Source organism: Coptis chinensis, chromosome 2, assembly GCF_015680905.1.
Source record: "Coptis chinensis isolate HL-2020 chromosome 2, ASM1568090v1, whole genome shotgun sequence".
Lineage (NCBI taxonomy): Eukaryota > Viridiplantae > Streptophyta > Magnoliopsida > Ranunculales > Ranunculaceae > Coptis > Coptis chinensis.
Genome location: NC_141457.1, coordinates 101,557,084 through 101,584,110, shown reverse-complemented (window position 1 = coordinate 101,584,110; position 27,027 = coordinate 101,557,084). Strand labels below are relative to the sequence as shown.

At 34.5% G+C, this 27,027-nt stretch overlaps 4 protein-coding genes across 5 annotated transcripts; 1 reads left to right on the top strand and 3 right to left on the bottom strand.

The window, feature by feature from the left end:
- The first annotated feature begins 2,849 nt into the window (after positions 1–2,849).
- FOLT1 (folate transporter 1) lies at positions 2,850–7,391 on the top strand. 2 transcript variants are annotated; one of them, XM_086591261.1, is made up of 11 exons: positions 2,850–3,362; positions 3,440–3,516; positions 3,585–3,661; positions 3,739–3,832; positions 3,926–4,019; positions 4,378–4,451; positions 5,107–5,217; positions 6,088–6,159; positions 6,245–6,265; positions 6,478–6,545; positions 7,145–7,391. In XM_086591261.1, exons 1-11 carry the CDS (start codon positions 3,233–3,235, stop codon positions 7,278–7,280), a joined length of 954 nt encoding a protein of 317 aa, XP_086447387.1. In that variant the 5' UTR covers positions 2,850–3,232; the 3' UTR covers positions 7,281–7,391. The 2 variants fall into 2 exon arrangements, with proteins under 2 accessions (XP_086447387.1, XP_086447388.1); XM_086591262.1 differs by having other exon boundaries at positions 2,869–3,362; positions 5,110–5,217.
- An 875-nt stretch (positions 7,392–8,266) lies between these two features.
- Positions 8,267–14,734, bottom strand: LOC147519703 (Tetrapyrrole (Corrin/Porphyrin) Methylase). Its single transcript, XM_086591260.1, has 10 exons — positions 14,501–14,734; positions 14,348–14,415; positions 12,241–12,337; positions 11,555–11,683; positions 11,279–11,387; positions 11,022–11,166; positions 10,686–10,728; positions 9,827–10,000; positions 8,827–8,953; positions 8,267–8,684 (listed from the first exon to the last, which is right to left on the bottom strand). The coding sequence occupies exons 1-9, from the start codon at positions 14,693–14,695 to the stop codon at positions 8,855–8,857; spliced, it is 1,059 nt and encodes a 352-aa protein (XP_086447386.1). The 5' UTR covers positions 14,696–14,734; the 3' UTR covers positions 8,267–8,684; positions 8,827–8,854.
- LOC147519704 (Pentatricopeptide repeat (PPR) superfamily protein) lies at positions 12,726–14,341 on the bottom strand. The gene has a single exon (XM_086591259.1). It carries the CDS (start codon positions 14,301–14,303, stop codon positions 12,822–12,824), a length of 1,482 nt encoding a protein of 493 aa, XP_086447385.1. The 5' UTR covers positions 14,304–14,341; the 3' UTR covers positions 12,726–12,821.
- A 4,937-nt stretch (positions 14,735–19,671) lies between the features above and the next one.
- LOC147519702 (putative ubiquitin-conjugating enzyme E2 18) lies at positions 19,672–23,222 on the bottom strand. The gene is made up of 6 exons (XM_086591258.1): positions 22,907–23,222; positions 22,729–22,832; positions 22,536–22,638; positions 22,372–22,435; positions 20,100–20,188; positions 19,672–20,001 (listed from the first exon to the last, which is right to left on the bottom strand). Exons 1-6 carry the CDS (start codon positions 22,934–22,936, stop codon positions 19,906–19,908), a joined length of 486 nt encoding a protein of 161 aa, XP_086447384.1. The 5' UTR covers positions 22,937–23,222; the 3' UTR covers positions 19,672–19,905.
- Positions 23,223–27,027: the final 3,805 nt, after the last annotated feature.

The window sequence follows — 27,027 nt, the reverse complement described above, 5'->3', positions numbered from 1 at the left end:
CATATGTGTCAAAAACGTCCAATGTATGTATTGAACACAAAATATTTTTTCTCTATTAAATTTTTATTAATTAAAATATTAATTACGATTAGGCATCTAATGTATGCATTGAATTTGTATTTAAAACCCCTCTTTATGCAAATCCCCACACACATCTAACTCAGATCCCCACGCGATCCTGACCACTCTTTGTCTACCCATTTTGTTTTATTATAATAGATAATATCGTCAATTATATCGAAAAATATCAAAAAAATTATCGATTATATCAAAAATATCGTTGATATATTATAAAAAATTTGTCAAAGTTAACAATTTATATCGGATATATAGTATATATCGTCGATATATATCAATATATCATAAATTGTGATATATCGGCAAAAAAATATTTAATATTCAATGGAGATATATCGAATATTTCCATTATGTGTACCCAAAAAACGATATATATATATATATATTTTAGCAATATTTTCATAGATCTCGGCAATATTTTGGACCCTACTTATAAAGACCAAAAGTAAAATTACCAAAAAACACATACCAAAAGTAACACTAAATACATGTCCACGGGACAACGACAGTTGATTGGTCCACGTAATTAACTTAAGCCATTGGCTCCACAATTTAGACTAGCACATCAGTTTTTATTTATTTTTATTAACAACAAAATAAAAATATTAATTACTTAATAATAATTGACACAATTAAGAGAACAAATATAATGGACTCAAATGGAGTTTAAACGAAAATATAAATTGAACCTATCATGTCTTTCTTCTCCGACAATACAATTATTGTTTTATGGTCTCCTTATTCACTAAATTAAGATTGAAGAAAGATATATATATATATATTTTTATTTTCTTTCTTATAAAAGATTGAGAAACACCAAAATCCAAAATCTAATGTTCAAATTGAAGGTATCACCTAAGGTCGACGAAAATGAACGTCAATAGACAACCATAACAAAATTATGAGGAGATTCAATATCCCACACTTTTTCATGCTTTTAGAGCATTATCATCAAGTTCGGCATTTTATTAAAAAAAACACGTTTAAAACCCGTTAAATTGGTAAGACGTCTTGTATCAGTTTAAAACTCGAGTTTTTTTAAATATCTAAACACGTTTTAAACTTTAAAAACGTTTAAGACCCAAGATTTTCAAAATCTCATGTGTTAAACTTTATTTTATTATTATTATTATTATTATTATTATTTGTTTATTTATTTTTTCTATAAGAAAACGCGAGAAGAAAAAGGGGTTTTGGAGTTTACATTTTTAAAGAGTGGGCGTTAGGTTAGATTGCCTTATTGAGATAGTTCTATTTTGTTTTTAACTATTAATAATTGAAAATTTTAAATTTATTCATTTATTTGTAGTACTTGATTATGCCATTATGGTTGGTAATTAGTAGTATCTTATTTAGGATCGTATTTTGGTACTGAATCTAAAACTTATAGTATTTGGATGAGTAATTGATAATTTGATATCTTAATGTATTTGAATTTTATTTTAGTTGTATTATTATTATTATTATTTTCTGTGCATATTTTTTTTTCCACTATTATAAAAAACCAAACTCTTTATCTATCGTATTATTTATCATCAGTTTTTATCGTTTCTTTTACGTATTATACGTTTTAAACCAATTTTTTATGCCCCACGTTTTTTTACGTTGTTTTTTTTTTGAGATGTTCCGTTTAAAACATGAATTAAGTTTTTTTCAAATACAAAGTTTTAAATCCGTACCGTACTTGGTAACAATGTTTTGGAGGGCTAAACCTTGTGTTTGGAGATAAAATGGGTATAGCTCTTTATGGTATTAATTCCATATTAAAAAAAAAATTAGAATTTGTGCATTTCACAACACAAGCTCCGACCACTAGAGGGTTATCGGAAAGATGGAGAAGATATCAAGTGAAGTGGGAGAGATGGAGAAGATGTACACTGAAGTGTTTAATTATATCTTTATTTCTATTTTAGTTAAAAATATAAACTGAAATAAATAAAAATGATGGAGTGGTATTAGTTGTTGGCACAATAGCTTGTGTACATGACGTGGACTAATACCTTCTAGCTGTCCGTGGACACACTTTTAGTGTATGTCCACAAATTCGTTCTCTAACATAAACTAGTTACACTTCAAAAGACATGTAGCATCACATTTCGCAATCATTATTTATGAACTCAGATTTTACACTTAAACTGAAAAGTGTTACTACAAACTTGAAGACTTGGAGCACGCACTTTTCCAGCACGGAGATGGTACAATTTAAACCTAGAGCGGCTAGAAAAAAACGTATGAATGAAAAGAGAGAAAAGGCTGTGGCTAATAAATTGAGCAATCTCAGATGCACCAAATTACCAACTGTACTTAAAAAGTTAAAAATAAATAAACAATTCATAATCCATAATTTCTTAACTTTAAAATTAGTAGAGGTACCAAATGGTTCTCGAAAAAGAATTGGCACGAGGAAGTTTTCCACGCGTTTCCAATTTTCTAAGTGTGGGTCCACTTTCTCACTCGGCTATATAAATTGCTTTTGTCCCAATAATTGGTCCGTTGTAGACTTGCAGATAGGAGGGGTGGTGGAGCCCACTAGTTGCGTGGGAACCGAACTAAAACGCGCTAAATGTTTTGTTGGAGCGCGGGATCATATTTGGAACGTAACGAGACTTTTTATAGGATATATATAATTGTTAGGCCCACAATGGGCTACAAAGTCTAGGATGTGCCTGTCGTTTTTTCCATTTCGTACTGGACAGTCGTCCCTGTTTCCAGGCCACTGGATTATGCGCAGTAAACACACACACTTACATGCACTTATTAATTTATTATGCAGTGTGAAATCTTCCCACTGATCGATACACTGAAAAAAGTTGAAAAACTGGGCCTCAACCCCTTACACACACATACAAATAATTTAGCATCAACGTGCCATTTTTTCCCTTCCGATAATCAAGTACAACGTGCGTTTCGCAGGAGGACTACATTCCAAGTATAAATCTAAAATTTGAGATCTTATTAGTCCAGCTGATAAGTTTTTGGGGCGGCTCCAATCATAGCTAATTTATTTTGAATTGTACACGTTAGTTAGTTGCTAGAGAAGAAAAAGGGAATTTTGCAGTCCATGGGCCTAAAATAGTAGCCCGCGGGCCGACAATCGGGCCAGGGTAAGTTATCCCAGTGTACTCACACAGTGGTGCTGCAGCCAGCCGAAAATATGTCGGATCTGATAATAAATAAAAGGAAGAAGAGATGGCAATGGGAGAATGCGACAGCAGGTGCCATTGCTGGATTCGCAACCGTTGCTACTCTTCACCCCCTCGACGTCGTTCGCACTAGATTTCAAGGTACATTCACATATTATTATTATTATTATTATAACGTAATCATTTTCGAATATTTAACTTCCTTGGTTGTTCGGCAGTTAACGATGGTAGAGTTACGAATCTTCCACTTTACAGAAACACTGCACACGCCATCTACACCATTGCTCGAGTCGAGGTTTCTTCTTCTCTTTTCTGACTTTCTGCTATTTTTTCTTATTTTAAATGTGGGCAATGTGTTTCCAGGGTTTTAGAGGTATTTACGCGGGTTTCTATCCAGCGGTTCTTGGATCAACAGTTTCTTGGAGTCTTTATTTCTTCTTGTAAGTCTTTACTTCATTTTAGTCCAGAAAGGAAATTTAGAAACTTAATTTTGTGTTTTGTATTACTTTTTATTCAGCTATGGCAGAGCGAAAGACAGATATTCCAAAGGCGGTGAGAACAAGCTCAGCCCTGGCTTTCATTTAATTTCTGCTGCAGAAGCAGGGGGGTTGGTAATTACTTTTCATTGGTTTTTTAAAACATGTTTTCATCAATTTTCTCTTCTTTTTCGCTGGCTCGATGTTAAGTGTGAGTGGTCATTTCAGGTATCTTTGTTCACAAATCCTATTTGGCTTGTTAAGACTAGATTGCAGCTTCAGACTCCCTTGCATCAGAGCCGGCCGTATTCTGGGTTTAATGGTTTGCTCTATGTTTCATTTTTCATATTGGTAACCAGAGTTAGCTGCGCCTTGTCATAGCTAAATGATTATTTCTTAGCTATATGAATTCTTCATTGGAGTCCTAGGTTAGAAAAAAACAAAATACAAGAAATCTCACACTTAGGGTACTTATTTAAAATCTTTCTGGCCTTCACAAACGGATTTGATTAGACTTGCCTCTATATCAAAAGTTTAAAGGAAAAAGAAATTATATCAAAAAACTTTTTTTGCTTGGAGATTTATTTATATGTTTTACCTTTTCAATTGTATTGTTTCTATATGGTAATATTACGAAATCCTCAACTTTGAAACTCACTGGCTTATGAATTTTATTTCAGATGCATTAAGAACCATAGTAAAAGAGGAAGGATGGCGTGCACTTTATCGTGGGATGGCACCCAGCCTTTTGCTTGTAAGGTTTTACAGGTTTCATCTGTCTTGGTTAATACTAGCAAAATGATGCTTCTGAAACTTTGGCATATATTACATTATGCAGCAATTCGCCCTGAGATTGACTGATGCCATTTTCTTCCTCTATTAGATGATTTAGTCACTCATAGAAGAAGTAGACAATTGAGTAGGAACTCTGTCGGGAATAATTTTGGAACAACGTAAACAACAAAATAGTGAGGCTTGGATCAAGTAATAACATGCACCATGTGTATCAGAAAAAAAAAAGTTGAAAAAATCATGAGCGACATTTTGTTAAATGGCTCTTGGCTTCTTTCGTAATTTTTTGTTGCATGTGAGAAAAATTTAGTTTGTGGACTGCTTGCACTGTTACTATACTGCTGGAGTAAATTCACAATCATGGTCTCCCATTATTAAAAAGTAAGGTGGATTAGATTTTCAAACTATTCAACCATGGCATACTTGAAAGGTTAAGTGTATTGGATTTGGAGACTATACTATACTCTTGTGATCCTTCAGTATTTAAGTTCTACTTTGTTGTTCAACCTATATGTGCTTTTTTGGGTAAATGAGGTAGATAACTGCATTTCTTACGGCGAAGTAAAACCTGTTTGATTAGTTATCTGCACAATTTATTGTTGTCTGTAATGCTTCAGCAGGTTTCTCATGGTGCTATTCAGTTCACTGTGTACGAAGAGCTTCGCCAAATTGCTGTTGGATTCAAGTCCAAAAACAAAACAAGTCATCCTAATGGCGACAAAGTATTGGTAAATCTTCAAAGTCATCTAATGATATTGATTATTGTGAAGTTTGAAACTTTGGACATGCGGACAATTTAGATTACATTTCCAATCATAATGTCGCATCACATGAGGTGGTGCTTGTGAAAGAAAATTTAGTCGCTGACATTTAATTTTTTTAAGTTGAGGATAGTTGTTGTAAAAATAATTTAGAGTTTAAGAAACCATTTTACCTGGCGGATTGATTGGACCAGGTAAAGAACACTTGCAAGGTGCAAGCTGACTGTTGATTATTCTCTATGATGTCAGATTCATGTGGGTTATGGAGCAATAGTTATAAGTAATATAGCCTCTCCTCTCGTAGAGATCTTAAAGACTCACTAGCTATGGTTCATGAATCTCTTTTACCTTGCAAAATTCGCTAGTACTTCAGACCAAAAGTAGCTACTGAACTTTTATAGAATGAAGTCAAACAAAAAGGCAAATAGGATGAGAAATCCTACAAATACAAGAAAGCAAAGAAAACGAAACAATAGGGGGATGTGACTCCTCGCAGCCAAATTAGTTACTGAATTTTGTCTGTAGAGAAACAAATGAGGGACAATATGTTGCACAAAACTAGCAACAAGAAGGTAAAACTTGGATTATCGTGGAAAAGAAAAGGTAAAGCTTGTGGAGTACTGTGCTCAATCATGGTAGTATGGTTCTCCAACAAGCTAGTGTTACTCCTCTGCGCCTTTAAACCCACCATGGTATGCTGATTTAGTTATTAGCTTTGCTAAGCTACCCGCTTTTGTTAATTTATTTACGATATATTGTGTTAGTAGTACCTGGAGTGGTCTTTTACTAATTTTCTTCTGTCATGCACTTAACTGGTTATCTTGGGTATCTGTTCAGAATTCAGTTGATTTTGCTGTGCTGGGGGCAGCTTCTAAATTTTCTGCCATGCTTTTCACATATCCTTATCAGGTAGGCTATCTAATAAATTCATCAGATATCTTATACTGATTGAGACCCCATTAAGTTATTAATGGGCTACTATTTGTTATTGTAGGTCATTCGAGCACGACTTCAGGTATTGTTAGTGTCATCTTTTCTCTTCTTTATACTAGTTAAATTAATGGGATTGGTTCAGCAGAAGAGTCCACTCCCACTATTGATTGGTGGATGGGGAAGGACAACTCCGCGCTGTACCATCTCCCAACAAAGTTGTCCTTCCATTTAGAGATCTGCAGCTTCTCTCTTTACTGAGGTCCTGGAACTGAGTAATATTTCATTTGTTTGCAGCAACGGCCAAGTACAATTGGAAATCACAAGTACAAGGATAGCTGGCATGTCCTTAAAGACACTGTAAGGTGAGATTTGTCAAATTAGATATTACCAGTTCATATCAATTATCATTACATACACAAATGCCTTAGTGGGCGCTTTGTCTTCCTAGATAAAGATATTATTCACTACGAGGGAGATTTGTGAGAGGACCCCTGTTTCATAGGGAAATGAGGGTTCTATCACATAAAATTCTATGATTGCTTTACAAGTTTATCTGGCATGCTCAACAACACCATTGCTTGACCTGGTATTAAAATACTTCACCTTGATTGTTCGTGTTTTTTCCAACACTAGTAGGTGCTCGCATAGTCTTGCAAACTTGGCAAGGCAAGCTGAATGGCGAAGTTGCATTCGTATGTGCCCTTGCATATGTGTAGAAGTATTGCTTTCGTCTGTGCCCTTGCATATGCGTAGAAGTAGAACTTCAAAAGTAGATTATTTTACACCCAAGTAGTGAAAATCTCTTCTTGCTCTACACATGTGCATATAAAATTGTTAAATGCACCTCCTTCCTCATTGTCAAATGAGGCTTAAGCTTTACTTGTTTCCACGAAAATGCAGATAGGTCAAAAGTAAGGCAACTTTGGGAAGAAAATTAAAGGCTATGTGTTTTTACTTTCAGGTTCGAAGGATTCCGTGGATTTTACAAGGGTATAACACCAAACCTACTGAAAAATGTCCCTGCTTCTTCAATAACGTTTGTTGTATACGAAAATGTCCTTAAATTACTTACACGGTCAAGAAGGAAAGATGATTGAAGTGTATGTTTTTGTATTGTGGTTTTTTTTAGTGTATATAATTGTTTTGGCGGCAAATGTGTACGAATTTCATGATGAGCACAAAAAAATAATTTATAGATAACTAATTTTATAGATGACTGCAGATTTTGCCAAGCTGTTTTTGGATTTGTATGTTTCATATTATAAAAATTGGAATGGTCAGACCAAGTAAAACAATCGGTTTTTGACTTGGGACTCAACAACGCCTTGTAGTGATATAGAGTTCAACTCTGAAGTCTGCAAGCGAATGTAGCTGCATTCTTTATGTTCTAGCCAAACACTGCATTTATTATCATTGGGCTCGCATCGCTTAAATTTTTTAAAGTACTGTACTATGTTCGATATTTTTGCGTTATTTATAATCTAAGAATAAAGAAATGTCGATTGCCTCTCAAATGGATTCCGTCATCTGAGTAGGTAATTCCATGCTTTAGCTTAGCAGATTCAATCATTTAGGAGGTTGATGAAGTATTTGACAAATGTTAATCTTTACGGATAAGAAACATAGAACAGGAAGTCTTGCCGTTTTAAACTCGAGTTAAAGCTTTACATTATTGTAATTTCTGGCACGACATGGTGGTCACTTATTAGCACAAAAATGAAACCATTTGGCAAAGACAACCTACAAGAATTTGTTATAACGTTCTTAATGATTTTTTAAGAGAGTGATCCAATAGCATTGTCGAGCTGGAACATATATTTTAAGCACCTTTTCTTCTGGGTAAAACACTTGCACCTATATGGTTGCATAGACATGGCTAAACACATTGAAAGCTATCATCAACCTTTTGAAAGTTTGACCTATATTTCACTACTGGAGTACACTGGGTGTGCACTTTGCAAGGACATCGGTGGCTTGCAGCAGCACTTGTTATTTCTTTGTTGGTGGCATTCAAGGGAGGGAGACGGTTACCTGTTACGGCATCATCCTCCATTGCCACGTGGGCGTTGCAAAACCATAATAATTCAACATACACAAATAGTCGTACAAATATGCAGAACCTACTATGTCACATTTGTTTCGAACTGTTTTAAAATCAAACAAGGATTGGGAGGTTCTACGCTTCTACTTGCATTTCTATAACAATGAATGCAAATTGACAAAGACCCAAAAAAATAGCCGATTAATAGATCACTTTGGAATCATGGAATGGCATAAACCCGGAGATGTGGATCATCCATGGCACATTAGCAGTGCCTGCTCCTAAATTCTTAAAAGAACAAATCTTGTGCTCTTGAATTAGACTGTATACAAAATTTTGCGGACCACTTATAATCTCTCGCGTACCGCTCCATGAACTTTATCGTTCCCAAACAAGAGCTAGTCATTACTCATTACCATACCCGTTCAAGCACCATTAGAGTATGCCGCATATCGAATTCCTGTATAGACAGTATAGAACTTCAAAAAAATTATGTACACTGCATGCATAGAAGGTCCTACTTTTTCAATGACAAATACAGTATCAAGGGCATGGATGCAGACAAAGGCAAATAAAGCTTGCTGCAAAAGACTAATGCTCACCATTGCTAATCGGTCAACTAAATTAGCTTCATTCTTCACCACCCTGGAGTTTCCCAAATTTCCTCAGTGCAAGCGTATATACCGTTTTCTTCTTTACCGATGTAACTTCAGAGACCAATTTCACTGCCTAGAAGCACATCCAAGTTAAAAGAGAATAGATCGCAAACTGGAGACTGCACTCTAATTAAAATATCATATATTCTAGTAAGAGAGATTGCAACAACCAGATCCAGTGGAAATATCAGTTGAGCATGCTATCATGATTTTCAGACTGCTATCATTCCAAAAAAACAAACAAAACCCGATTTTTAATAGGGTTAGTCATCACGTGTAATTACTAACAAGGATTAAGGCAGAGCTTTTGCTCCATATAAATGGTCATTCGACTATCCTATCCACCATTAGACCCCATGCTACCTTACTGTTGACTTTTAACGGGTTATCTCTTTTGTCAGAATCATTTTTCCATATACTGAAAGGAAAAAACAATGAAACACATAGAAGCTAAATAGATTCTAAAATTCAAAGGGTAAAGAAATAAAAAAAGAAGTATATAAAGAAAAGAGAAATGTAATCAATTATCCAAGTGAATTTGAACTTGCTTCTTGCAAATATCAGCTGTAGTATTGACGTATCGGGGTATTATTGAGTGGCCGAAACAAATTAAAGCTAGCTTCCACTCTTTTTCCTGATATTCCTTAACAAGTGCAGTTGAGCATGCCAGGGTCATCAAAAGTTGCAAATCGACAATCAAATGGAATGGGGATTATCCTTCTTTTACGATAATAACCATTATCACTTTTTAAAGTATAAGATAAAGGCCAAGTCGATTAGTTTAGCCCAAAAGGTACATTTTCCTATTTATATATGTAGTCACCTTCATTGGATTTTACACAAGCATAGCAGTAAATGCCAAACTTTGTAACTATGTTTTGCAATAAGCACATTCACTATAAATACAAAACATGAAAGAAAAGTTCAAGCTTGGAGAATTAGTTACCATGGAAAGACTATGGCCACTAGAGATTAAATCACTCAGCTCATGCTCAAGTTGAGCTTCCGAGGGAGTCTCGTCAACAGAAATTTCCTTCCCTTCAATTAATACGGTGATCTCTCCCTTCGGCTGGTGAGCTGAAAATGCTTCTTTTGCTTCACTTAAAGTACCCCGCCAGAACTAACGAAGAACCATCCAGATTAGCAATAAACAAAAAAATCCTCTAAAGAAAAGAAAATACAGTCAAGGTTACGTACAAGCATTGTGGAAAAACAAGAGAGAGAGATAGGAGACTGAAAATTAATGAAGCCATGAAGGTCTGGACACTCTCAATTAAGAGAAACCTCTATTATTTTAGCCATCAAAAGTACACTATCCAAACCGTATTTACAGAGTTAAAGACACTTAGATTCAAATATAGTTTATGGCTTCACCAAATATAGCATCTTACACCCTCTTCTCGTGTACAAAAGGTGTCCAAAACGGGTACAAGTTTTAGAATATATATTGACATTAGAACATCACTATCTTTCCACACCTTAAGCATGGGAGGAATGGAACTGCACTAAGCCAATTGCTGAAAAACTGAATCACCTGAGCATTTTTATACCTGAAACTTATAGAAGTACAGAAAAGAGGGGCATGTACAACATAATGAACATATTCAATGGACCGGGTTCTTTACAATGAAGTTATGACATCATTAAACAAGCATGTCAGAAAGGATAATGGCATACTTCAGTAACTTATAAGCTATACAAAATATACAAAAAGAGACTAACTGCTTTACTAGTCCAGTCATAAAAGCAAACATATGTATAACTTCAAATCAGAGACGAAAACATCGCAGTCCACCAATAGATACCTCTTCATGGACTTTTGTAATTTCCCGAGCTATGACACATTTCCTGCAGGTAGAAACTGCGAATAAGTCATACTGATACACAGAAACTGTTAAGGCCTCACAATATAGTTTTATATACCTAAACAACACATTTCAGATAAACCGTCGTAAGTGATTAAAACAAGCAATAAAGAATAGGACCAAAAAAATAAAAACTAAACCCAAAAGTTGTTGTGATTGCTAGGATGGTTTATAACCACCCCCAAAAAAAAAAAAAAAAAAAAAACGGCCCTCAAATCAAAGTCCACTCCTAACTAACACGCTGCATATAAGATGCTTATCTTATCGAATTTATACCTTGCATCACCAAAAAGTGCAGAAGTTTCTTCAAGAAACTGTTGAAGTTTGTGTGGAGGAACATAGAATATCTGTGTCACGGTTTGTGTGGCAGAAACCAGTAGTCTTTCTTTTCTTGATGCTGCATGTTTAGGAAGAAATCCGACTGCAACAGGAAGTAATAGAGTCCACATGAATAACTGAGGTTTAGCTGTAGAGTGTTCTTTCAAAAGTTTGTCAGTTCCAAAAGTAAAATGCCAAGTTTTATGATTTATTACCAAAAGTGAACTCCACGGTAGACAATCCAGAAGCAGAAAGAGCGGCTACAAGAGCAGAAGGCCCAGGGATAGGAATAACAGGAATTTTCTCTTTCACGCATAACTTCGCCTGCACCAAAATTTTGATATGCACTTAAAGGTTTTCTTTTCATTACCACTATTATCAATATTAAACAAGAATTGCACTCACAATGATACACTCGATATAATTAATGTTTCAATACCATCATCGACTTAAACCAATGTTTCAGCGGTTCCAAGTTCCTAAATACTCACCAGTTCAGTACCAGGGTCACTAATGCCTGGTGTTCCGGCATCACTGATCAATGCCACAATATCACCTTCTTGTAGCCTCTTCAATATTGATTCTTCACGTTGAGATTCATTAAATTTATGATAACTCAGCTGAAAATCTACATAAAATTAGATACAATAAATTTTAAAGAGAACAGCATGTGTGAAAGTGGATTTAATAGTTAATAAATTCAAATCAATATATTAATATTAAAGCTCCCACAAGGGGTATTTTTCTAGCTCTCTTAAAATTCCACATCACCAACTTAATAATCCAACTTAAAACGGGAAACACTTCTCCTTTTAGAAACCAACTTCAAACGGGACTCTCATTTGCTCCCACAAAAGATATTTTTCGAGTTCTATTAAGATTCCACGTCATCTCCTATTAAAACTGGAATTCCTCTCCTATTAAAAAAGAAAATTCTAGCACTTTTATTTAAAACGGGAATCATTCTCTTACTAAAACGGTCTTTCCCCAATTAAAAACGGGTTTTTAAAGCTCAATTAAAATGATTGTTAGAAAATTAAAACGGGCTTTCAACTAAAACGGGATCCTTTTTTCCCAATTCAAACGATTGTCATAAAATTTATATATTCTTGAGCAAGTTTCAAAAGAGCCGATGCGTATGCACGGGCCTACATGCTAGTAAAGTAGTAAAACTTACAAGAGGAGTCTTGATGTTGTAGTGCTGAAGCAATTTCCCTGAATGCCTAGTGTCTTCTGAAAGAATCACATTAGCTGATTTCAAGACACGCAACGCTCTGCATTAAACAATTCAAGAAATGAAGTAACTTCCAATTGCTCGGCACAAGGTCAATTTTGTAAGTAGTTCTAACTTTCCAATTTCTTATCCTTTTATTTTTTTATTGTCTTTGGATACTCTAGGATTCTACTCCCCATACTCCCCCTTTTTTTCTTCGATTGAGGGAAAGGGATTTAGTTGAGATAACAAAACATCATTAATGATATATAAGACAAGGCAAGTGATTCTGAATTAGGAAGTACCAATTGTATTGGACATTAGAATTCATAGTTGATTTAATAATTCACATTCCACTTTTACATGAAGTTAACGAGTAAGAATGTCAATTTTACAATTATTGATGAAAATGAATTATGAATGTACTTAAGTTAAACTAGAACCAGGCAACAAAAGAATCTACAGCCTCGATTTTTCATTATGTACTCGTAACTGAGATATGCCTTGGAATTGAATGATACAGAAACTGTTACATCTATTTTCATCTAAAGAAGTGAATTTATACAATCCTCCAGATCAAGTGAGACGGTGTCATTCAAATGCAATTGACGTATGGAAAGTAGTGCTTCCCAAGCACTAACTCCAGGCATAATATTCATTTCGACCATTTGTTTGAGTATTCGCAGAGCTTCAGAGTTCAATCCCAGTTTGCAGAGTCCACATATCATCTCATCACAAGTCAAGGACATAGGGACAAACCCCCTAGTCAACATATCCTCCCAGAATTCACAAGCCTCCCCTACTTCACCTTCACACATCAACCCATTTATCAAAATGCTGTAGCTATGCAAGTTTCTTTGAAGACCCTTCAACCTCATCTTAGTTAGCACCTCCTTTGCTCTCATCACCTTCCCAACTTTACACAAAGCTCCCATAAGCGTATTATACGTAGACACATCAGGCTTGCAACCCAATTCCTCCATACAAGCAACCAACTTAAACCCCGCTTCAAAACTATTTTGCATGCATAGACCCTTTAGATAAACATTATAAGTATGCACATCAGGAACAACACCCAGTACAAGCATCTCGTCAAACACCTCCTCCACCTTGTCGAAGTCCCCAGCCGTAATAACACCATCTAAAACACATGTATAAACCACAACATCAGGCTTAATTCTGTCCAACTTCATCTGCTCCATCAAATCCAATGCATCCATCCCTTTTCCCACCTTCACCAAAAAACTAACCACATTGGCGTAATCCACTTCATTTGGAGTGAACCTCTTCGCCCGCATCTCTTCCAAAAATCCCCAAACTTCCACAGAAGAAACATCCTGCAATTTGCACATTGCAGATAGTATACGAGAATACAATGTCGAATCTGGATCATAACCATACTCAGACATTGAGTCTAAAATCTCAACCGCATAACCAATCTTCTTAAGCTTGCAAAGAGCAGTTATTAGAATCTCAAAAGTAGACTCTTCAAGCCTAATATTCATGCCCCGAGACTTCAACAAAACTTGATGAACCAACCCAATACCCTCTTTTCTCTTACAGAGAACAGAAAGCAATGCATTGAGTGAAACGGAAGAAGGGTTACACCTAAAACTCGGTATCTTAAAAAACATATCAACCGCGTCACGAATCCTATTCTCACATCCATATATCCTAATAATCTCCACAAATATCCTTTCGGGTGGCTCAAATCTCTCGACATTTCGCATGTGGTCAAGAACACAAGGTAACTGATCCAACTGGGAGCTTTTAAAAAGTGACTTGACAACAAATGAATAAGCATATGGAGTTGGTTCACAAGCATACATTTCAAAAGAGTTGACAAGAACAGAAACAAGTGGCTTTTCATCATTATTAGCAGCTTTCTTCAAAGCTTCCATTGCTTGTTGTTGGTTAAAAGTTTGTTGCCACTTACCTTTATAAGGTGTTAAACTTTGACCCCATTTTCTTCTTTTTCTCAAAAGATTACCAGTATTGTTTAACAAAGTAGAACACTTAAACCCCATTTGTTATAGTAAAAAAAAAAACAGACTGAGTCAGAAAACCATACCGAAAAGTTATATCTTCAAGGTTTCCAATAGGGGTAGCTACCAAATACAAACCAGACTTGAAAGAACCCTGAAAGAAAGATAACTTTTTTTTGTTAAAAAAAAAATAGTAAAAAAGTGGAGTTGGGGTTTTAGTGAAAGAGAAAATGAAGTACCCCTTTGGAAATGGGTTCTTCTGTAGAAGTGGAGAATGCAAAGATGGTATTTTTATTTTGTTTTGAGATGAGAGAGAAGGAAGAAAATGGTGTTGGAGTAGAAATGAGGAAATGCCTCAGTGAACATGATGGAAGAGAAAGAGACAGTGAAGAGGAAAACAGGAGTGGAGAAAATTGGTTCAGGAGTAATCTCATTTTTTTTATTTTCTCTGTAGAGTGTAAACAGAGAAGAGAGAAAGGGGTGTTGTGTTCTCAAATGGGCCGGGCTTACGGATAACGGCCCAATCGATTTCAAACTTCCAAGCCCGTTCAAATTGTCACCTACTTCTGATGCCTCATTTGTTAAAATTCACAAGATCAATTATGAATTATTATTGGTGATGGCTGCAATAAATCCACTATCACATTAATTTCGAGCTTGTCAAACTCGGTGTCCAAAAGTCTTGTAAATTAATCACTTGTTGAATGGAATTTATACAGGGCGGTGAAAATGCGATCATACATTCACACCAAACCTGTCACCAACAATGATAGGTCCTTTGCACAAAATTATCCAGCCATGGAAAGCTACCCGGTTTGGTTGTCTACATTTAGATTCTACTAGATTTTGGACCCGGGGCATACGCCCGGGATCTATTAAATATTTTGTGTGCTGAAAAAGCTTTACAAAATGCCTCACACAAATGACCTTGATTATGGTGCATAAGTAATCTTTGGAAAATAAAGGGATCAAATTGAGATAGCATATTCACTTTTGTGGTTTAGGATATTAATCCGTAATTTTTAAATAGAATTATCTTAAAAATTGTATAATAGTTTTCTTAGATTTATAGTGATTTAGCGGCAAATTTTGAATCGGAATATATTTTTATTGAAAATAAACCGAAATATATTAATGAAAGCAAAAATTATGGTGTATAAGTCTTGGAAACTAAGGGATTAAATTGAGATAACCTTTTCACTTTATGGTTTAGAATATTAATCCATAATTTTTCAAATAGAATTATCTTAAACTTAATCTAAGCTTGTATAATAGTTTTATTAGATTTATGGTGATTTAGCTGTAAATCATCACCATTCATTAAACTTATGTACTAATGTGTACAAATCACTAAAAACAGATTGATTATTTTCATATCATCAAAAATACACTACTCTCATTTGAAAAGATTTATCACATTAACGTGTCCTATGGGCGGGTGTCATTATATTAAATTATTCTAAAAATATTAGCAACTATGCATAACTATGAAAAAATAAAAATTATATTAATTACTCATTTAAATTTCTTGCACCATTCTCTATAAAAAGGAAGCACCAAAACCTTGATAAAACTCATTGACTTATTTTTATTGTTAGGTTTAATAATATAAGTTTGATTAAAGTTTTGTGAGAATGTCCAATGTGGCCAAAATAATATTGAAGTGCTTTGAATAGCAAGACATTAATCCCAATCACAATAAAAAATTATAATAAATACTATTTAAAATGCAAAAACTATATTTGTCGAGACATTTATTCTCTACATATAATACAAATATATTTTAGAGTTATTAGTTCAATGCATTTGCATCAAGTTTTTGATTTTCCATTAATTATATATTCTTTGAGATTAGTTTAATGTAGTACGTTGCATCCAGGTTCTAATTTTTCATTAAAAGGCTAGTTCAATTGATTGCATCAAGTTTCCAATTTTCTCATTAATTATTATTTGAGGTTAGTTCGGTGCAATTGTATTCACTTTATGATTTCCAGTTAGTTATTCATTAAGGAAAGATAAAGTTGCATCCAATTTTCGATGTTTCAGTTAATTAGTCTTTGAGATTAGTTCATTGTATTTGCATCCATGTTCCAATCTCCGTTAATTACTCTTTGAGGTTAGTTTAATACATCTCAGATCCGGTTTCGATTTCTATTAATTGTTTTTCTAGGTTAGTTCGATAGTTTACAATTTCTATACAAGTTTACATATATGTAAGGGTCTGCTTTTTATAAATTCACTTTCGTTTTGGGTTCCTAATTACTCGTAATTATTCATGTGAGAAGGTTAAAAAGTGGACATTTATGCTTTGAGGTCATCGATCGCTTACATCCGACTTCTTATTTCTAGTTAACTATTTTTTGAGGTTATTTCAATGCATTTGCATCTAATTTTTGATTTTCCGTTAGTTAATCTCTGATTTTAGTTTAATGCAATTGCATCCAGTTTTTGGTTTTCCGTTAATTATTCTTTGAGGTTAGTTCAATGCAGTTGCATCCGATTTCCGATTTTATGTTAATTGTTTTTTGAGATTAGTTCAATGCATTTGCATCAAGTTTTCGATTTTCCATTAATTATTTTTTGAGGTTAGTTCAATGCAGTTACATCAAATTTATAATTTATCATTAATTATTCATTAAGGTTAGTTAAGTGCGGTTTCATCCATTTTTCAATGTATCGTTAATTAGTCTTTGAGATTACTTCATTGCATTTGGATCCAGTTTTCAATTTCCCGTTAATAACTCTTTAAGGTTAGTTCAATGCATCTGCATCTAGTTTCTGATTATTTATGCTTTGAGGTTAGTTCGATACAATTATATCCGGTTTCTGATTTCCCGTTAACTATTCTTTGAGGTTATTTCAATGCATTTGCATTTAGTTTCTAATTTTTTACCAATTATTCTATGAGGTTAATTCAATGCAGTTGCATTAAGTTTTTTATTTTTTGTTTATTATTTTTTTAGTTAAGTTCAATGCATTTGCATCAAGTTTTTGGTCTCCCATTAATTATTATTTGAGGTTTGTTTGATGTATTTGCATACTATTTTCGATTTTTCGTTAAATATTTTTCAAAGATTTGCATCTAATTTCTAATTTCCCATTAATTATTCTCTGTCGTTAGTTTAATGCAATTTGTATAAAGTTTCTAATTTCCCGTTAATTACTCTTTGAGCTCAGTTATGTATTTGAATCCAGTTTTCGATTTATTTATAATTATCTAATGTGGTGTGTAATACCAAGTTCTATGATCCCATCGTAGTGTCATTGCAAACATGACATAAAAGTAAATTATGCTTAATTTACTATGTGGGATCATCGAAGATTATTCAGTTTTCGATTTCGAGTTAATTATTCTTTAAATTGTGCATGACTCACTATATGGAATCGATCTTCAAAGATTATGGAACGGGTGTTGTTATATTAATTATTCGAAAAATATTTGCAAATATGAACTATTATATATTAATATTATATTTATCACTAAACCAAATTTCTTATAACGTGAAAACCTCACTCTCCATAAAAAAAACTTGCATTTGATAAAATCCTTCAACTTCATTTTGTTGTTTAATAATAGAAGTTTGATTGATGTTTTGTGAGATTGCCTAATAAAGCGAAGTTTATATATATTGAAGGTACTTGAATACGAAAAGAGATAAGATAAACACCATTTTAAATACAAAACTATATTTATCGAGACATTCCCACAACATATAACCCAACTATGTTTTGAGGTTAGTTCAATGCATTTGCATCAGGTTCCGATTTTCCGTTATTTATATTTTGATGTTAGTTTAATGCAGTTGCATCCAATTTCCAATTCTCGTTATTTATTTTTTGAGATCAATTCAATGTCGTTGCATCCAATTTCTGATTTATCGTTAATTATTATTTTTTGGTTAGTTTAATACATTTGTATCCAATTTGGTTAAAATTCGATGCATTTGCATCCAGGTTTTTGATTTCCGTTAATTATTATGTGAAATTAATTTAATGTATTTTGCATCCAGGTTTTCGATTTCGTTTATTATTTGATAAAGTTGTATTTGCATATAGTTTTAGATTTCCGTTAATTATTTTTTAAGATTAGTTCCACGATTTGCATTATGTTTCTAATTTATAATTATTTTTTTCTTTGAGGTTAGTTCAACGCGGTTGTATTCAATTTCGATTTCATGTTAATTTAATCTTTGAGGGTTAGGTCAATGTATTTGCATCCAGGTTCGATTTTATGACAATTATTTTTTAATGTTAGTTTGATGTATTTGCATCCAAGTTTTGATTTTCATTAATTATTCTTTGAGGTTAGTTTAATGTAGTTGTATCCATATTCGATTTTATATTAATTAATTTTTTAAGATTAGTTTAATCTTTGTATTTGCATCCAGTTTCGATTTTCCGTTAAATATTATTTGAGGTTAGTTCGATACATTTGCATCCAGTTTTTGGTTCCCCATTATTATTATTATTATTATTATTATTATTATTATTATTATTATTATTTTTTTTTTTTTTTATACGTTAGTTTCATTCAATATTATACATATTTTAAAATATTTGTCATTATTGCTTTGTCGTTATTTTTTTTTTTTTTTTCATTTTCTATTATATATTTTGTGATGTTATTTTTAGGCGTTAAAGATATATTGAAATAAGTCGGTGTTTTATCATAGTCTCATAGACACTAAAATTGTATGATTTGTAATATAGAATTAGTTTCTACAAATCACTTATTTTTTAGCAATTTTTTTATTTGATCAAATATATAAAAATTAGAACAATAAAAGTGTTTGATTCGTAACATGAAATTACATTCTACAAATCACCTATTTTTTTAGCATTTTTTTATTTTATTTTATCGAATATATAAGAATTGACAATACACTCAAACTCTCCAAATATAAGAATTAGAAATACACTCAAACTCTCCAAAGAGGTTCAATGTAGGTAGGATTGTAGGCTATTAGAAAATACTATCTTTCATATTATAGTAGCCACATAGGATAGAGAAAAATCTAACTCTCATATTAGAGTGACACATAGGAGAGAGAAAATCCTCCTTTAAAGGTCTCTGTTTTAGTATATAGATAGTAGATATGTGACCTTTGCACATTCATCTCCAAGCGCTTTGGCGCTCTTGAAATTGTTCTCCGGTGACATATGCTAGAAATAAAACAGAACGTCTTATCGGAACACAAGTCTATAAAAACAATTGAAATCATTCTGGAATCCAATCACAGGATTCAAGAAACAGCCTTACATGGCATGAAAAAGAGAAGAAAACTAAAGGTCTGCAAAAGTACTCACCAGCCACGAGTAGTCTGCAGTCTGCACTATATACCAAGTCTGATGACTGGTAAGACCGTAAGACTTCCTATTATCGACACCAAATAAATTGAAAACGAAAAAAAAAAAAAAAAGTTTTGTCCATTTAGCAATTACAGAAAAACAAAAGATAGTTTTAGGAGCACAAACTACTCTTCCTTTACACAGATACCAGTCCTGCAAAATTACAGAAACTCATGACTTGTTCAGAGCCTCAACATTGCATTAGGCACTGGAGTACATTTTCTTTTCCTTGAAAGCAACAACTAAAGACCAAACACAAACGAAGGTATTTCGAATATAATTCCTTTTCTTTTTATTACACTTTGTCATCATGGAACCACCATCTCGTCTCCTTAGGAGATCTGCCATTTCTACAGTTCTTCACGTAACGATCGTTATCCGCAGGGCGTTGCTGCATGTTCAAGCCAACACCCATCAAGGAAAGGAATAAGGTAACACATCACGAGTTTATGGAAAAAGCAAGTAAAATTAAATGCACCAGATTTATACCTTCGCAGTTGAGCTTGACAGCATGGACAGAATGCTGATACAAATGGAACTGACAGTCATGGCAGGGGACCATGAATCATATAGTATATCTGGCAGATCACAAGAAGCAACGGGGTCAAGTCTTTGGAGAAAATAAAAATTTGGACACTTGACTAAGATATATTCTCTAAAAACAGCCACCCTTTACCAGCTTGATGATGCAAGAGTGGAAGGAGAATGTAGTTGTTTTGAGCAAAATGATTTCAAAGCTCGCTAGTTATATATGAAAAGATCAAGCTAAATAATAATCAAGATCAGGACAAAATAGGAAGTTAAGGTAACAAAGAGTTTCCAGAGTACTTCAAAATTTTCATTATGTCTACATATTGACACAACCTACATTATTTGGTGACATATATAAAACGCCCAGTACTCTCAACCAATAGGTGGAAGTGTGGAAGCAGAGAGCAAGAACACCCAACAGCTTATTAGCTTATCCTAGTCCATGAGTGAAACAGCCAGGAACTTCACCATGATCTATCGATGTTCAAAAAATAATTACGAACAACTCTCAAACTAGTACATAACAAAACAAGTGGATCTGAGAATGAAAATTATAAAAGTAGATTTTTATTCTGATTTGTTTTCAAAAGCATTTTTAATACAAACTTAACTTCACCATGATCTATCAATGTTCAAAAAATAATTACGAACAACTCTCAAACTAGTACATAACAAAACAAGTGGATCTGAGAATGAAAATTCTAAAAGTAGATTTTTATTCTGATTTGTTTTCAAAAGCATTTTTAATACAAATTTAGCAACCTTCCAATTAAGTAATTAACAATGCAGGTGCCAACTAGCAAAGTCAGTAAAACCTTTGGGTGATGATACCAGAGGTCTAGGGCTCGAACCCCACCAGCATCAAAGAGTTACTAATCTCATTTAATACTAAAAAAAAAAAAAAAAAAAAAAAAAAAAAGAAGAGGTTGCAGCACATGGTTTATGATGGAAGATACTATCAGTTTCGTTATCGAATGCTAACTCGGTCTAGACATAGCTAGAACCTGAAAAGTTGATATGAAATATAAAAGATGGAAAAAACCCTGAGAATAGGTTGATAAAAAGGATAAGCCAAATGTCCTCAGACTAGAGTCTATGGAGTCTCCGAAAGGCCACGGGGTTTTGGCAAAGGCATTGTACTCAACCTAGGCATCACCCATTTTAATCTCAAATGAGGTTATGTATTGGTGAGTCGTACCCCTCACAAAGACATTCGGGAATCTGTCTTACAGAATTTCAGCAAATAATTAAAATAGTAAAAGAAAGAATTAAGCAAAACTCCACTATCTCAACTATCCCAATTTTTCTTTTTTACATAGAAAAAAAACAAAAAACAAAAAACAAAAAACAAAAAAGTATAAGAAAAAAAAGAGAGTAGAGATACATGTTTGAGTCCCACTCCATACAACATGACTAGCAATCAGAGGAAGGATGAAACTGTTAATTGATGCGAACTTTATGAAGATCGAGAAGCCCTAGGTTGATGTGGGGAAACTCAACAAAAATGGGTCAGCACACCAACTCCATCTGGAAGAATTTCTTATATTGGTATATACGGTTGTTACAACTAATCTACTGATCTAGGGAGATTACATACTGTGCCAGTAATAAGTCTGGTCACTGCAGAAGGAATAGTGCAAATTTGGAGTAATTCAAGGACTTTGTATCATATAATATAACTACATCTGGCAGTGCTTCTTTTCTCAGCTTTTTAGTAACAAATCCTGGTAAATTTCAATTTATAAGCAGAGTTTTCACAAACCAGAAAGACAGCCAGTGCCACAATAATTCCCTAATAACACAATTTCCAGATATTGCCTATTCAGATGCCCTCCAATCAAATGAAGCTTAACAATAAAATCTCTATCAGTACATTCTCAAAATTAATTCCTTCTTCCACTAAAAGGGGTATAAAACAATTTATGTGTGCCCATTCACCTCCACAAGAGACAAATAAATGTGACCGGTCGAAGCACTCATGTTGGACCAGAATCACATTTTTGAGAAGACAAAAAGAAGACGGGGAACCAATAGACCCTCTAGCTTACGAACTCACTCCATTTATAGATAACTCTCTAAACATCAATACCTACCTAGTACCTACCACAATTTCTTTACTCTTGTTATAAAAAATGAACAGTTTACCTATAGATACACAAGCTTGCTGATTATAACAGAATAAATCAAGTATATACTCGAGCAAAATCAAGTACCAATAAAAAAAACTTACCTAAACATATATGACCATTGCTGTAAATATGTGGATGCAAAGGAGCAGGTGGAATAAATATAACCTGTTTCCACACAAAACATAATACATGTCAATAACAGAAACAAACCACAACCACCCCAAAACATAATTAAATGGAAAAAATTGAAACTTTTTTTTGGTACCTGGGGTGCTTCCATTGGGTAATGTTCAGGGAAATCAACTTGAAGCTGGTAAGTTTCATTTGTATAAAGTGTTCCCGAAGCTCCATTTACTTCAATTACCCACCTTTAATAACACATACAATAAAAAGTCATAAAAAATAAAACACCCAAAGAAACAAAAAGTACAAAAAGTTAAAAAAAATAAAATGGATACCTCTGAAGATTATCGGTGACTTTATGTTTAAATCCAGCAGGTGGATTAAGTTGCCATTCAACTAGCTCTTTCTGAAGACGGTTACATGCGATCTTGCTTAACGCCTAAACAAAATTAAAAAAAAAAATTAGAATCATGCAAAACATATTATGGCAAGAGAAGAAAGAGAAAGAAGGACCTTTCGAGAAGGGGCGGAGGAGCTAGTCATGGTTTTGTGATGATGAAAGAAAAAAAAAAAAAGGATCGGAGGAGAGATTAAAGAAAGTTGAGGTTCTAAATATAATCAAGAGACTTGATTTGGTGGTCGTGTGTATAGTGGTGTTATTTGTCGTTGAGTTTTGCGATTGGATAATATGAAGAGAAAATATGTGGGGTATCTATAGACTAATGTGTTTCTGGATGAATCAGTAATTCCACTCGTGCAACGACTTTTTGAGTTTGGTTTTGTTTATTAATGTCTGAAACAACTGCAGTGCAGTGCCAGGAAGTGTCGTGGACCGTGCAAAGTGGGGAATCGTGAATTTGTCGTTTGTGGTAAAACGATTTCATCAATAGTAATTGTCAAAATATTGTTCAAATTACCCGGGTATAAAATATCAAAGATATATCCGATATATCACTGATATATATCGTTTTTTGGTACACTGATATGAATATATTCGATATATTTCAATCGAATATTGAATTTTTTTTTCCGATATATATCATAATTTTTGATATAATAATATATATCAATCGATATATACAATATAAATTGTTGACTTTGACCAATATATTGACAATATTTCTGATATATTGACATACAAAACAAAATTTTAACTAGTCAACAAAAAAATATATATCTCCAATATTTTCAATATATATCGGTTTTTAGTATTTCAATATTTTGGGCCTTGCAAATTACTACCTACCACCTATAATGTGATATTGGGATCCATATTCAACGCAAAAGATAAGCACATAAGCATCCTAAAGCTTCATTAAAACTATCCAGTATCCACGCACAATAATTCGTTCCACCCATGTTTCATCACTTTCATGCATTATTGTGCATACTTTTGTTTCAATTATTAATGAAAATATATGAGTTCATATCTCTAAATGTATGGATCCACCTCTAAAATGCATTCAAGAATTATTATTCCGTTATGTTTTTAAAATCTGTAAATGGCCAATTTGCAAGCCAATTCGATAGGAAGGAATAAAGAGAACTGCATATCATCCAAATGCATCCCCTCCTCCCCCAATTTGCATGCACCCATGTCCCATGATCCACCAATGTTCTCATCCTTTATTGGTAATGAATTTTCTAAGCTTAGTACGCTATTTCTGTATTTTGAGTCCTTTCATGCTTATTCTTAGAATCCAGATACCGCTGGACTTTTGGGATCAATGGACTTTTGAGTTATTGCGGCCTCATTTCAAGTCTCAAGTTTTACTTTCCCGTGATTCTGATGATGCAAGTCAGCAAGTGTATCTTAAAAGAAGTCCAATCCACACCGGCCCATTTCCAACTTGGTCTAGAAGTCTGACCACTAGTAGATTCTTCTCTTCCACCAGTAGTAGTATAATGGAATATCTTTCTGATTAATCTTATTCTTAATCTTTATTAGAGGAACACATTAAGCATCCATTTGCCCCTTTTTGTTCTTCTTTCACAGTTTGAATACGAATGGTCTCTTTCTTGCAAAAAAGGTTCAAGTGAGCATGGCATCTATGGAACTGAAAAACAGGATAGATTTGTTCATTTTGGATTGCTTAGATTAGATATTCTGAATTCTTTTTCTTTAATCGTATCGTACTTTAGAAAATACAAAAATACATAACCAACAATCTTTGTGAAGGATAATTCCTTTATTGGTCGATGTAAAGTTAGATCGTCCTTGTCATTCTCCGATTCTTGTAAGCGCATTCGAAAACTCTTGATGTGCAACTTTTCATAATATAAACTATACCGTATTCCCAAGTATCAAATTAATGGATCATTATTGTGCGTCTACTATTTTGGTACTTAATTAGCCTATATTGAGATGACACGGAGAATGTGTTTTTTAGATAACGATATTATGTTCACTTTGACGTGGAGATAGTTGTCACAATATTAAGCAATTACTTTAGCACGTAACAAATTTTTGATTGTGATTCTTGGTTGATATACCATTTGAATAGTTTATCTAATTATATGATATATGTGTGATGGAGTAATATTCACATTTTATGAATATCGCACACGTGTCCAGTATATATAAAACTACCAACCGACTTCATGTCTTCGTCTTTATAACTCGTTTCATAGTGACTCGACTTAGGCAAACAACTTATTCAACTCGTGTCCAGAGCGATGTCACCATCAACCGATCTCACGTACTCGTCCTGCGAGCTCGCTTCGAAGCGACTCGAGTCGAATAAGCGATCTCACCCATTAGCGACCTCCTTAGCGTTCAATCCTCTCATCCACAGTGGCTCGTAATGTAAGTCTTTAATACAGCCATCAAGGCCAAGGTTTCAGGCACGCTTCACAATAAATGTCCTTAACTCGCCATCATAGTTCGCAAGTGACCTGAAGACCTGGATCTGACTTGACACAGGAGAGCAAGAGGCGCGGGCACCTTACATATATAAAGAGGATAAGGAACTACGTCTAACCTGATTCAAGTCTCCCCAAGAGAGTTTAACTTAATATCGTGGGGCACTTCGTCCCACACTAACTTCGGTCTAACCCAATCAATCAATTCTCCCCAATTTGCCTACATCAGCAAGGTTAAATGAAATATAACATTTACATTGGAGCCGTCTGTGACTCGATTTCTTGAGTTCCCAAACCTTCAAACAAAGTCTCAATCCCACGAAGCATGAAAAGCCTCCAGGACCAGATGAAGAGTATAGCCACCTAGATGGGAGCCATAAACGACATCATCAACCTCTTAAGACAGGAAAACGCCGCACTAAAAAATCAGGTGGCAGCCCAGAACCCAAACAGAGTCACCGCTGAGGAAGACATATAAACAAAGTGAACTAGCAAATCAACGAGCTGTCCCAGCGAATCGACCAGAGTACTGTGAAAAAGGACGCCACTCACATCGTCCAGATGATGCTGAAAACCTATCGAGCATCCCCATTCACAGCGGAGGTATTTAGTAAACCCTCCCCACACAATTTCATCCAGCCGCGCTTTACGATGTATGATTGTAGTACGTGTCCCGGTCAACATGTAGCTTGCTACATCCAAAGCCTCGCACTCTATAGTACACAAGAGTTCGACTAGTTGCAATGCCGCTTGTTTCCTGCAAGCCTGAAAGAAGGAGCTCTCGACTAGTTCTACTCACTAGAACTGAACTCCATCGATAACTTCGAAAAGCTAACCGATCAGTTCGCTAACCATTACGTCCACAACAGACGTAAGAAAACCGACGTCGACTCACTCTTTATGCTGTCTCAGAAGAAAGACGAGTCAATCCGCTCCTTCTTAGGACGATTCAAGACCGAGTTGTTGTCTACGGATAATGACCTAAAAGAGTCCTTCGCAACCTTGGCATTCACCAAGGCGATCCAAAAAAATACCTGGCTATACAGGTCACTCCTGAAGGAGCGTCCTGAAAAATTGGAAGACTTGTACACTCGCGTGTACATGTATATAAAACTACAAGAAGCTTTAGACCACGAAGGCAAACAAAAGGAAGTCGCAGCAATCTTAGACGTTGCCCCGTCCTAAAAAAAATGACCCAGACCACAAGGACAAAAGTCTGGTACCAAGATGCACACGACACACGAGTTTGCTATGCTGACAAGATCTCCAAGCTACATACTGGAGAAAATAAAAACAGTGGCCTATTACCGACCTTAGGTAAAACGCCAAAAGACACACTAGGAAAGTCGTATTGTGCTTTCCATAAAGCAAAGTGTCATGAGACCAATGAATGCCACGGGCTCAAGCACTACCTTCAAGACCTCATCGAGGCATGGCATATCAAGCATTATACTGATATTGCCGAAGGTGACCTGTGCCACAAGCTCATGGCTCGCAGAGAGCAAAGCCGAACTCCACAACGCAATACTAACAAGGAACGCTCTTACGCTCGAAGATGCTCAAATGAGCGATCTTGTCATGAGTGCCACCAGCACTCATCTAACAGAGATAATAGCAAAACGATCAACATGATTACTTTTCAAGATGATTCTGTCACGTCCTCCAGGGAGAAGAGGAGAAGAGTTGGCGCTCTCCAAGAAATATACCAGTTCTCCTCCCAAGCAGCCACCGTTCCGCGACAACTTGGCCACAGCTCAGGAGACATAATCTTC

Bases quoted from the DNA above. Each gene is read 5' to 3' on its own strand.
- LOC147519702 (XM_086591258.1), bottom strand. From the start codon at position 22,936: ATGACTAGCTCCTCCGCCCCTTCTCGAAAG. The intron at 22,833-22,906 runs GTCCTTCTTTCT...AATTTTGTTTAG, and splicing joins CCTCCGCCCCTTCTCGAAAG to GCGTTAAGCAAGATCGCATG. The intron at 22,436-22,535 runs GTACCAAAAAAA...GTGTGGAAACAG, and splicing joins ACCCAATGGAAGCACCCCAG to GTTATATTTATTCCACCTGC.
- LOC147519704 (XM_086591259.1), bottom strand. From the start codon at position 14,303: ATGGGGTTTAAGTGTTCTACTTTGTTAAACAATACTGGTAATCTTTTG.
- FOLT1 (XM_086591261.1), top strand. From the start codon at position 3,233: ATGTCGGATCTGATAATAAATAAAAGGAAGAAGAGATGGCAATGGGAG. The intron at 6,160-6,244 runs GTAGGCTATCTA...TTGTTATTGTAG, and splicing joins TTTTCACATATCCTTATCAG to GTCATTCGAGCACGACTTCA. The intron at 6,266-6,477 runs GTATTGTTAGTG...ATTTGTTTGCAG, and splicing joins TCATTCGAGCACGACTTCAG to CAACGGCCAAGTACAATTGG.
- LOC147519703 (XM_086591260.1), bottom strand. From the start codon at position 14,695: ATGAGATTACTCCTGAACCAATTTTCTCCACTCCTGTTTTCCTCTTCA. The intron at 11,388-11,554 runs GTGAGTATTTAG...ATTTTGGTGCAG, and splicing joins GTGACCCTGGTACTGAACTG to GCGAAGTTATGCGTGAAAGA. The intron at 11,167-11,278 runs GTAATAAATCAT...TTCCTGTTGCAG, and splicing joins TACCGTGGAGTTCACTTTTG to TCGGATTTCTTCCTAAACAT.